Source organism: Chionomys nivalis, chromosome 17 (assembly GCF_950005125.1).
Source record: "Chionomys nivalis chromosome 17, mChiNiv1.1, whole genome shotgun sequence".
NCBI lineage: Eukaryota > Metazoa > Chordata > Mammalia > Rodentia > Cricetidae > Chionomys > Chionomys nivalis.
Window position 1 is genome coordinate 40,936,609 of NC_080102.1, and position 12,126 is coordinate 40,948,734.

Here is a 12,126-nt window from a genome sequence, read left to right on the forward strand (position 1 = left end):
CAGAGGTTAATAGCACTGACTGCTCTTCCAGAGGTCCTGAGTTCAATTCCCAGCAACCACATGGTGGCTCACAACCATCTGTAATGAAATGTGGCGCCCTCTTCTGGCCTGCATCTGTACATGCAGGTGGAACACTGTGTAGTTAAAAAATAATTAAAAGATTTAAAAAAAAAAAAAAAAGATGGGGGCCATGCCAGAGCAGAACCAGAGCAAAGAGCCGGAGTGAAGTGGGTGTGACTGAGCAGAGCCAAGTGTGGATGGAGCACCTGCAAGGTTAGATGCAGACCATGAAGTGGAAAACGGAGTGTGGAAAGGTAACATGCCATCTTCCTGTGGTTCTGCTTCATTCTGCTCTTTGTATAAAGGAATGGGATGAAGGAGCAGAAGCCTGGACCTGCAGAGACACAGCCACTGGTATGCTGGTACGCTGTCCCTGCCAGTCAGGTGATCAGGTTGAAGGTCAAGCTCAGGTTGATGATTGAGCATTTGATTTGGGCTTCAGAGTTGGGGCAGGGGCCCCTTCCTCCTCTGGATGGTCCACCTTAAAGGGCTCTGCCTTGCTGTCCCACGGTACTCTACCAAGATCCCCTCAGCAGCCAGTCACAGTGTCTATGAGTTGTCACTCACTGTCTGTGTCTTGGGCAAGAGAAGACTCCAGGCAGGGTACTCACACATGTGGTACAGACTCCGGCATGCAGTGAGCATGCAACATTTGTTTGGTGAGTGAATAAGTGCAAATGGGTGTGTAAAGGACCCTGCGTCCACTGTCCCATGTGTGGCCACGCCCCCTGAGAAGAGGGGCTCCTGATTTCTACGATCAGTGTCGACTGGGCATTTCAGCAGAGTGGGGCCTCACAGTTAGGCTGCCGATCCCACCCCAGCCAGCCCCTGTGTGTCCCCTGGAGCCACTGGGGTGGGGTGTGAGCAGGGCGGAGCCTTACAGAAACTATGAAATAGAGGATCACAAGTTACCCGGAACAACTCCTTCAGCTTCTTCGTGAAGAGTCTCTGGCATTCTTCAGCCGGCATGAAGTGTTCATCCAGGTTTGTTTTTGAGGCAGCGCGTGGCTGCAGTGGATTAGTTTCCTGTCCAGTCGGCTTAGTGTCTGAAAGGATAACAAGTGGGGGGCGTCCATGAGCTCTGTGCCCACCCCTGTGTATGCTTCCCTTCAGAAGCCTGGTTGAGTAAGACCCCTCGTGGCATGGCGTCCCATGGTCCCAGCAGAGCACTGTTATTGGCAGTACGACCTTCTTTACCCCCCCAACATGTCTTAGAAAGGCTCTTATCTCAAAGGAAGTGTGGTTTCTACACCATGAGGACATATGGCACATGACCTTAGTGTGTAACCTGTCCCATGATTCTGTCCTTCCTTGGTGCAGCTCCTGATTCCCAGGGCCAGAGGAGGGCTTCTGCTTCTTTTTCCCCCTCTCTCTAGACTCATGTCCTAAAGACAGGATATAAAATTTGGTCCCTGCTCATTAATTCAGCAGGCTTTCCTTACCACTGTATCCTTGCCAGGGGACATCATTAGTGACATCATGCCAGGGCAACTTCACAGAGTTCACAGTCTTGGACTATTGGGGATTCTGCGCAGGGAGCACTTAGCAGAGCTAACGGCATATGGTGAGCACGTGGCACTTGTGTGGTTGTGGTGGAGTGGCACTGTGTGGGTGCTCGGGTTCCGAGCTGACCTCATCACCATGGACAGGCCCCTTGCAAAGAGGCCTCCTTACCTATCCCACAAGGATGACAGAGCAACACGGGGGAGGGGTTCCAGAGTTACATCCTTCTAACTACATGAAGAACTAGATTTTCACGCCCCCTTTCAGTGCAAGGAAGTGTATGGTGTGCTAGCAATGGGGCTCACATGGTCCCTGGCTGCTCCAGGCAGCACTCTGGATTGTATGGCTAGAACTTCTGGAGCCTGATGGCCAATTGCAGCCTCCTCACTCAGCCCATGCCCACCAGGAGAGGCCTTCCTACTACACATTCGAGGACATGGCTGCAGTAACATGTGGGGTCTTTGGGAGGTTGCAGGGTGGGGTTAGGGCTCCCTAACTTCTTTCTCCACCTCATAGTAGGGGCTTGCTATTTTTCGGCAGATGACATGATCTGATCCCTCCACAGTGACCACCTCTAACATGTGTGTGCATGTATACACACACACACTCAGACACACACAAACATACACAAACTCATACATGTACATGTGTGTGCCTTCCTAAGGTCACTAGCACATAACTTTCCCTTCCTGAACGTCAAGTCAGACAGAAGGTGAGAGCATTTTAAGCTGTTCCTATTGTCCCTGCTACCTAGTACCTTCCCCCGCCCCACCCTACCAGGAGTAGGATCTCTTCTTGTGTAAGTAGGGATTCTGCCTGGGACACACTCTCCAAGGCAATGACATCACCCCTCAAAGCCAGGGCAGGGGAAGAGAGTGCCCAGGGTCACTAGAGCTGCCCAGTCAGCTACCCCACATGTTTTCTGCGGCAATGAGAAGTACACTCCTTCACAGGAACATGAACCACACACGAACTTAGTAGCTGTGGTAGGCAACTGGAGGCAGGAATGTCCTGGGACCTTAAAAGGGTCAAAGGTCCAGCTTTCCCTGCTCTCTCAAGACTATACCATTTGCCCTCAACTGCCAAGGAGCAAGAGGCACAGGTGGCCAAGGAGGTGACTCAGCTCTGCCTTATCTCATGACACAAAATCTGGTTCCCAACTTTTTACGGGCCGTTAGGGTTGGGGCAGGACATGCCTAGATGGTCTCAGATATATAACCAACTCTGGAATGTCTGTACCCCACCTGTGAAGAGGGAGGAACAACACTCAGCTGTGGGTGGCATTGCGAATTACATATAACCATCTTTTGATTTTATGTGTGTGCGTTTATTTTCCTCAGCATTGTTGGTTTGAAACCAAGCCTTGTGAATGCCAGGCCAGAATACTTTTGAGCTACATTCCCAGCCCCCAGATAGCATCTTTTTATGGAGGAAAGTCTTAAAGGTGGTGAGGAGGGTCTGGGGAAGCACTCTCAGGACCACCTAAGCTTGTAGTCTGCTCCTAAAGTTCTCTCTTAACTTGGTGAAATGACTGAAACACAGATAAGGTTAGGCCGAGAAGGCTTCCGCCTCTCAGCCGAGGTTGCTGTCCCATGGTCAGCATGGTCAGTGGCACAGCACTGCCAGGAAAGAGCTTGGTGCCATCTGGCCCCACCGCAGCAAGACACACGAGCACCTGCCGGCTAGCTACCTTCAAATCCTGAGGTGAAGTCCTGGTAGCTCATGCCTTCCTTCTTGTAGCCTATCTTGGAGGCCAGCATTGCATATTGGTTGTCATTCATAGGCATTCCGCTTTCCTCTAGGACCTAGCAGGGAGGAGAGCAGGAGGGAGAGAGGCATTAGGGTGTCTGACCCCCTCCCCTGCTCCTCCACAGGCTCCAGCGGCCATTATTACCTGTCCTCTTACCCCGCCCATGGCTGCCAAGGGTGGGCAAAGGCCTGCTTGTGGGGCTTGTGAGTAAACAAAGGGCACAGGCAGTATGACACCCAGACACAGCCAGCTCAGCTGCTCTTTGCCAATGCCCTGCCAGACAAGGTGCCCAGCTCTCTTTTGTCTCTCAAGTGACTTCTGGGTCCCGTAAGCTAGCTTTTTATTTGCATATTTTCCAGGAGTCCAAGGCGCAATAAAGGCAGTTTCGGGAGGGAAGATAAGATTGTCCCTCAAGTTCCATCAAGATCCACAGAAGGGAGCTGTGTGGCTCTCTGATGAGAGGGCACCCGTAGGCTTCATTTTGCCTCTCTCTTGTGTGAGTCCACTTGCAAAAGGTGGTTTCTGGACCCTTCACTCCAACACCCCCCCCTCCTATTCTGGTTGTGTATATGGTGTGGGGAACAAATGAGCAAACACGTGTCCTTGTGTAGCAAGCACTGGGGCAGAGTTGTCCCAAAGCCACCTCCCTAGGGGACACTGACTGGCTGAGCTGCTGTGGGTAAGACGATGGGTCAGTAGGTAGACAGGGACAATCCTCCCACAGAGGGGTTTGGGGGTCAGTGCAGGGGACAGAAGACACAGCTCTTTCTGTTCACCCAGCATTCACAGTCTGAAAGTGGAGACCTTCCCAACGGCTGCAGTTTCCAGGCTCAGAAGAGAACTGGCTGTGCAGCTAGCAGGATGGCTGAACTCACTGGGCACAGAGACAGCTTGTGGGGGGCTGAGTGTGCAAGGCTGTAGGAAGAGGTGGTGTGTCTGCACAGCAGGTTAGTGGGATAATGGATGTGTGACTAGCCCGGGGAAGCCATCCCTGGTGGCATGTTTATTGAAATTCACTCCCAGAAGCCTGACAGTGGCAGCACACACCTTTAATCCCAGAACTTGGGAGGCAAAGGCAGGCAGATCTCTGTGAGTTTGGGCCCAGCCTGGTCTACAGAGAGTGTTCCAGGACAGGTTCTAAAGCTACACAGAGAAACCCTGTCTTGAAAAATAAAAAAATTACAATTAAAATTTTAAAAAAAAAGGAAAGAAGGAAGGAGGGAGGGAGGAAGGAAAGGAATTCATCTCAGGAAGGTCCAGGGGCTCTAGCTGGGCACAATACAGTCAGTGCTGACCTCTCCATGGTACCCTACACTGGTCAGTACAGGGAAAGAGTTCGTGAGGTGCCATGACACAGCCATCAGCGTAGCCAGCTGTGTTCCTAGGGGCCTTGCCTTCTCAGGAGCAGCTGGCATGGGACATCAGGAGGAGGCAGGTACTCTAGGGGACACTAGCTTCCAGGCTCTATGGAATATCATCATGTGAATGTTCCTATGTGGCCCACTGAGCCTGCTTCCACGGCTCCCTTAGCTTGGATTGAGCCTTGGCATTGAAAAGACATATCTTGGGAGCACGGCACTGGTGCCCTCCTGTTCTGAGGATCACACTGCATGGGGGAGACGTGGAGTAAGTCGACACTGCCAGATGGTTCTGGTGTTACACACAGCCCAGAGCAGAAAGTCTAGAGGACAGGCCTAAGACAGGACTGGATCCCATCGACCACCCTCACTAACTGCAAGCCATGTGCTGTGCTGAGCGCCCTCCATTTCGCCCCATCAGAGGCTCAGAGAAAGGACCTCTCAGAATCCTTGTACAAAGATCTGGAAACAGAGGCTACTGACTTGCCCTGGTCACCTGACCTGGAAGCGGTAAGGCTGGGGCTCAAACCTGGTTCTGCTCACAAACCTCCTCATGGGGGAGAACAATGGGGAGTGAAAAGTGGACTCTTCCCAGGGGAAGAGGGAGCTGCCTGCTGTGGAATTCGGGGGTCCTTTCACCAGTCCTAACTGGTCACACAGGGAAGGGTAACTGAAGTCTTGGCAAATATCTTGTGACCCCACCAAATGTGTGGGTGCAGGAGGCCACTAGGGATATGAAAAGGTCCTTTCTCAGGTGCCCCCATCTTCCCTGGAGGCTTCAAAAAGCCTTTCTCCTCTCTCCCTGACTGGGCAGTGTAGAGTTTCCAGGCACTTCCTCCCTCCCTGACTGGGCAGTGTAGAGTTTCCAGGCACTTCCTCCCCACTGGCGGCAGACTTTGAATGACTTGAACAGTCTAGAAGTTGCTCCGCGCACAGAACAGGCCACACTTTATCCAGGACTCGTCCATCCTTTCAGGTGTGCGGGAAGAGGATGCAGGGAGCTGGAGGTGAACACAGGGAAAATGGCTGATATATCCTTCTTGGTTTGTGGGGCCTAGTCTCGGTTGTGTGTGTGCGTGCGTGTGTACAGTGAACAGACCACAGTGTGCTGACTGCAGAACTAGGGGTTGTGCGGTAACTGAGAAGAGATGCTCAATTCCAAGGCCACCCTTTGACTGGGAATCCCACACCATCTGCGCCATCCTTTGCCTGTGTTCCCAGGCCCCGCAGCATGGAGGAGCCTGCTGCAGCATGGGGTGCGACAACCGTTTAGATAGAAAGCTGCGGCCCACACAGAAGCACCCAGAGGCAATGGGTCTCAGGAATGAATAGATGGGTTACTCACTTTGAAAAAACTAACTTCCTATTTTGAAAACAATCACACATGAATTATTCATCGCCAAGTCCTCCCACTTAGTCCTTTCACCAAAACATATGCAGCAGAGAGGAAGAAAATGTCTGCAGGCAAATGTTTCCCAGCCTGGAGGGTTGTGAAGAACTGGGGAGCCTCAAGCAGCCTGTCCACTGGGCTGGGTGGGCCGCTCCCCAGGGCCGCGGAGCACCATGGAGCAAGCATGCTCTCGTTTCAGAGAAACGCTGAACACCCCCAAGGTACCCTTGCACCTGTCTCAATGAACACAGCAGCCAATCCAGAAGACTTATCCTTAATACCTGCCGGCAACTCACAGGCAGTGGGCCTTAGCCACAGCCTGGCGAACAGACTGAAATTTATCCAGCTAAACCCTGGCTTCTCTGGGAGACATGCTCCTGAAAACCCACTGAAGAGTGAAGAGTGACAAACTGGTATTGAATCTCTTCCTTCTCTCCTTGGTCGCATCTGCATGCATGCATGTGTATGTGCATGCATGCATGTGTGTGTGTATGTGTGTGTATATATGCTTTTAGTTTTGTTAACCAAGTAGGGTTGACTGGCTAGCCAGTGAGTCCCGGGGACTTATGTATATCTACCTCACCAATACTGGGATTCCAAGAGTGCCGCCATGTTTTTTCTCTTTTCTCATGGGTTCTAGGAATCAAACTCAGGCCCTTGTGTTCGCAACACAAGTGCTTTACCAATTGGGCTATCTTGCCAGCCCCTGTCTGACAATAGTAATGTTTCAAATGATCACCTCTATTGTCTCTGCCTGGGACAGACTTCATTACAGAGAAAGCCTTCCTTGGGGCCCTGATAACTTGTTGAAGTTTTGCAGGGCTTTTGGTGCTCTGAGTGGCAGGTGCCCAATGACAATGGCTGAGGGGACCCAGGCCTTTTTGCTTGGGTCAGAGTGGACACATCCACATATGTAGCAAGCTTGCTTCACCTTTGTATCATGTTCTCAGTGTTTTCCCTTGGGGTTACAACACTGCACAGTCCATCTAGAGCAGCTGTTCTCAGCCTAGGGGTCACGACCCCTTTAGGATCAAATGACCCTAAATGACAAATGACAGGGGTCACCTAAGATCATCAGAAAACACAGGTATTTACATTATGATTCATAACAGTAGCAAAATTACAGTTATGAAGTAGCAATGAAAATAATTTTATGGTTGGGCTCACCATAACGTGAGGGATTAAATTAATGGGTTACAGTATAAGAAAGGTTGAGAACTGTTGAGCTAGAGAACCTCGCATCACATCACCCCTCCCCCAAGACAGAATCCTGGAAGCCGTTGGGGCCCCTGCTGGCCTTTCTGCTATGCTGTGGTTTGTTTCTATTTTCACACATAGTAAACTTTCCAAGGCAAGGCTGTAGTTTTTAATCTCACACACTCCCGTGTGTTCCGTGAATTAAAAGTGGTCTTCCACATTTAGTCACCGCTCTCCAGTTCCATGTGCGTGTGCACGTGTGTGCACACATGCCGAGTGTGAGGCTGGTACTGGGAAGTATGCTCAATTCCTTTTATTTCTTTTTAAGATATATTTATTTATTATTGTAGGATCCTCACCTCTAATTCTCAAAGGGGCGAGAAAAAAAATTTCCTAACAGAATGTTTTCCCAGGAAGATAGTGGCCTTCCCCTCTCCCACCTGGGAGATTTCAAGCACAAGGTCACTTAGCTCAGCCCAGCCAGCCACCTGGTACAGGCTGATAAAGATGGCCTAACTCAGGAACAGTGGCCTTGCTCTAAGAACAAGGAGAAAGCTGACTTAGCAGAATGGGAGGGAGCAAAAGTTCTTGCACCCATGCCAAAGCAGCTTTAAAAAGCCTCTTTGTAGTTATGCCTTTAAAAGGCTACCCCACAGGAGATACAACTCCTCTCTCTACCTCACTATAACGGGGTTAGTAGATAGGGGTTCCAAACATGTTTGTATTATGCTGATTAAACCTTGCTTATTACAGTCTGAGCCTCTCTGATGGTCTCTCTATGGGGGTCATAATCTGGGCACAACAATTATAAATGCAGTGTTCTGCCTCCATGTATCCCTGCAGGCCAGAAGAGGGCGCCAGATCTCATTACAGATGGTTGCAAGTCACCATGTGGTTGCTGGGAATTGAACTCAGGACCTCTGGATGAGCAGCCAGTGCTCTTAACCTCTGAGCCATCTCTCCACCCTCACCCCTCAAACAAGATTTCTCTGTATAGTCTTGGCTGTCTTGGCTGTCCTGGAACTCACTCTGTAGATGATGCTGGCCTTGAGCTCACAGAGATTTACCTGCCCCTGCCAAGGCAGAAATCACAGGCTGCTGTGCCCCCACAGCATTCTGGTGAGATTTGGGCATGTGAATTCCAGTGCTCACGCCTTCATGGCAAGTGCTTTAACCATGGGCATCTCCTGCTCTTTATCCCTCACAGCGGGCATCTGAGTCTTCACAGCATCTCATTCCTTGAGTCTGGGAACTTCCTGCTGCATGGCTGGTACTGAAGATGGACCTGCAGTGAGCTACCTTAGGCTTGCCTTCCTTTTGTTTTGCCCCGCTAGGCTGAAGACATCCATTTGTCTCCACTCTTCAAGGGAGACTGGACACACAGTTCCAAGCTGACGTGGCTCTGAGTGTGTGCCCACTCTCACCACGTCCTCCAGCTGTCATCCCTGCTGATAGTTGGGTGGCCACTTGGAGCATGGCTTGCACTGCTCTCCTGCTCTCTGATCTGGGCTTTTAGCATCTTGTCTCTGGTTTTGTATTTATCCTAATCTGGATCTTCGAAGTTTCTTAAACTTGCAAACTCGGGCCTTCCACCAAAACTGGAATGCGCGCGCACACACACATAGGCACATGCACATGCATACACACACAACTATTTATTTAAAATTAATCCTGATCAGGAAGGAATCCTCAAAAATTAGTCATGGTCCTAAAAAACAATGGAAATAATAATAATAAGGTAAGGAAAGCCTGGAGAATTATCACAGCTCAGAGGAGCCTTGGGGGGGGGTAGCTAAGTTTAGGGTGCAGTCTGGATGAAGGACCTTAAGTAGAGAACTAAGGAACTCTAAGACACCAGGAACCAAAATGAGCGACCAGTGACGCTCACTATATGATGTAAAAGGGAGAGCTTTAGGCAGGATGAAGAAAATGAGTCCAGTTTCAAGCAAAGAGGAAGAGAAGGAGGAGGGAAAGGAGGATATTGTGACAGACACATGGACAGCTAGGACAAATATGTAAGGTCAGGTTGCTAGGCCGGGTTAATTTCAGCACGAAAGAAATGTCTCATGGAATTGTCAATTATATTTAAAACTGAAGCATGTGGCAAACAGTACCACAAAAGAGATGATAAAGTGCCGTTGACACAAAACCCATAGTTCTTATCTTAAAGGAATAAGAGTTTATTCTGGAGCCATTCTGAGTGACCATGACCTGGGAATATTGACTTAGGTCACCCCAAATTCATGTTTCTACAGGGAGGCAGTTTCATGAAGTTTCTATAATTTTACAGAAGAAAGTCATAAATCCAGGCAACTTTAAAATACATTGGTGGGTACACCAGAGAGGTGGGTGCAATGAGATGTGGGGAGCCCTTCTATTTGCTCAAGATGACTCGTGACTCTTAGCTTTTGGTAGAAGCTGGTCATCTGCTGAGTCAATTGTTTCCACAAGTTTTAATCTATTTGTCATGAGATATTAGTTCCACACAGAGGTGGGCAAGGAATGGATTGCCAGGGGGCTAGAACTAGCCCAAGATAAGGTCGTTAGCCTCCGGACCCACACCATTCCAGTCTCTCCATAGTGCTAGAATTCTAGTCAGCCAGCCAGTCTCTGCAGACACGGCTTCTTTCTAGGAGTTTGGTTCAAGTACTAAAGCTCCCTGCACTTCTATGGGGGTGCAAGCAGTGAGCTGCAGTCTCTAGCATAGGCTTTACAACTGGAATGAAAAAGAGTCATCTCGTAATGGGATACCGGGGAACACTTAACCATGGAAGTAGCTGAATAACCTAATGATGGCAAGGACAGACAGAAAAGGAACCATGTGATGTCCAGGTTAGAGAAAATGGTAAGATGCTCAACCACACTTCATGATGAGTGAGTTAATGTGCTCATGAGAGACTTGCTCGTAAGTGCCCACTGAGTTTGAAAGTCAAAGGTGGGGAAAGACAGCACCAGCCTAACAGTCACCAAAACAAATCAGAAAGAAGGTGGCCTTGAGGCCATGCAGCATCCCTCTGTACCCAGAGTCACACAGACAAAGGGATCTCTGTGTTTTGAAATCTATCTCACTAACAGCCTCAGGGTGAATCACACAACATTAACAGAACATAAAAGAACCCAGTAAACAAACCCACAGACACCCGACAGACGTCACACTTCTGCCGTCTGTGGAATGAGCAGACCTTGGTAAAGGTGCAGAACTTCTGAAAACCCATGGAGCCCAATCCTTAGGAAACTGAGCCTCCTGCCAGCTGGCCCTAGATAAGGGTCAGTGATCAGTGTGCTGCTGCTGTACCAGTCTGGGTGTGGCTACCTTCCCTGAAAATCCAGCTGCTCTTGGGCCAAGGCTGGGGCTGGAACACAGAGAAATAAGCCCAGACTTCCAAGGGTCTTGGGGGACTTAGGCCAACAAAATGAGGCACAAAGAGCCACAAACAAAGCTGGTGACCCCATTAAGACAACCTGGACATCCGGAAGTTTTGGGGAAAAGGAAGTCCAGTCACTGAGCTAAGGCTACACGCCCACTTTCACCCACCACCTCCTTCACCAACATGGAGGCTTCAGCTGCTCCCCAGGGCGTTTCCTGAGCCCACACGGGGAAACCTTTGCTCTACATGCTGTATCTGGCCAGGCACCCAGAGGACATCCAGAGTACCTTCTGTACTGACAGTGAATAGTGTCATGACAACTCCCTACGAGCTAGCGTCATCTGAAGGGGGAACCTCAACTGAAAAAAGGCTTCCATAAGATCCAGCTGTAAGGCATTTTCTTAATTAGTGACTGGTGGGAGAGGGCCCAGCCCATGGTGTAAGGGTAAGCCAAATAAAATCTTTGCTTTGGTCATCATGGCATTTCATCACAGCAACAGAAACCCTAGCTAAGACAACAGCATAGTTTCCAGAGCTTTTATCTGCAACTGCTCTAAACGGGAACACAGGGTAAAGACAGAGGAATGAACTCTCGATCTGGGCCTCTGTTTATGACGCCTGGCCTGGATGTAGACACCAAGGAAAGAGCAGGCACGCAAGAGAGTACTGACTTCTTGGAAATTGATTCCATTGTTTTCTAGCTTGTCCATGCGGCCCCACAGCACATTAACCGAGATGTCTTCCCGAGGAACAGCCAAAGTGCTCCTGGCTGGAGCGCTCACTGTAGGAATCTTAATCAGTAGTGTAAATTAGCTCCTGAAGCCCAGGCAGGGCCCTCAAGCTGAGACTCTTCCAGCACAAACCTGCTGGTTCCATGAGCACCTACCTCAATTCTTTCACTGCCTGCCAGTCCTCTTCCCCACAGCAAAACAAACAAGCAGCAACAATGAATGGAGTGTGTGTGGCAGTGGGGTGGAACACATGAACCCAGTCAGGAAGGAAGCCCCCAACACGGCATGGGTTCCTACCTTCCGGAAGTCCTCCAGGCCGATCTTCACATCAGGTTCCTTGCTGATGCTAAGAAACTGCTCTTTGAACACGGGGTCCTGCTGCTGGATACAGTGTTTGAGTCTGTCGATGACTTCTTCCTTGGTCATGTTCTTGGCCTCCATGGTTTTGTCCCTCGTGGGCTGGGTTCTGAAATCACAAGTAGGCAATGAGTTCTCCACCAGCTGACATGGCATGCCTGTACACCGTGTATCCCACAATAGTTAGGAGGTTTATAACCCCCATCAAAGTTCTAACCCCAATCAGAGAGCAGGGCTTCCTTTCTGGGCTTGTGGCCTGCAGAGCTGGGACTGCAGGTTAGCAGCACAGTATCCGTGCAGAGGGTCCCGCTGCCAGGGCATGACGACGCCAGCAAGACCGGCCAGGACCGTCTTCACACTAAGACTCTCAACTCGGAGCTGGGTGGAAATAGCACACAGCCAGGTGCACGTG

General features: G+C 50.1%; 1 protein-coding gene across 2 annotated transcripts in view; it reads right to left on the bottom strand.

Annotated features, from left to right (window-relative positions):
- Efcab6 (EF-hand calcium binding domain 6) overlaps nucleotides 1-12,126 on the bottom strand; it is a 167,084-nt gene that overhangs the window by 57,176 nt on the left and 97,782 nt on the right. For both annotated transcript variants that reach the window (XM_057792082.1, XM_057792080.1), the window contains 3 exons: nucleotides 11,655-11,823; nucleotides 3,254-3,368; nucleotides 973-1,106 (listed from right to left, as the gene is read on the bottom strand). In XM_057792082.1, coding sequence (XP_057648065.1) covers nucleotides 973-1,106; nucleotides 3,254-3,368; nucleotides 11,655-11,823 — 418 coding nt within the window. The remainder of the gene's footprint in view (nucleotides 1-972; nucleotides 1,107-3,253; nucleotides 3,369-11,654; nucleotides 11,824-12,126) is intronic.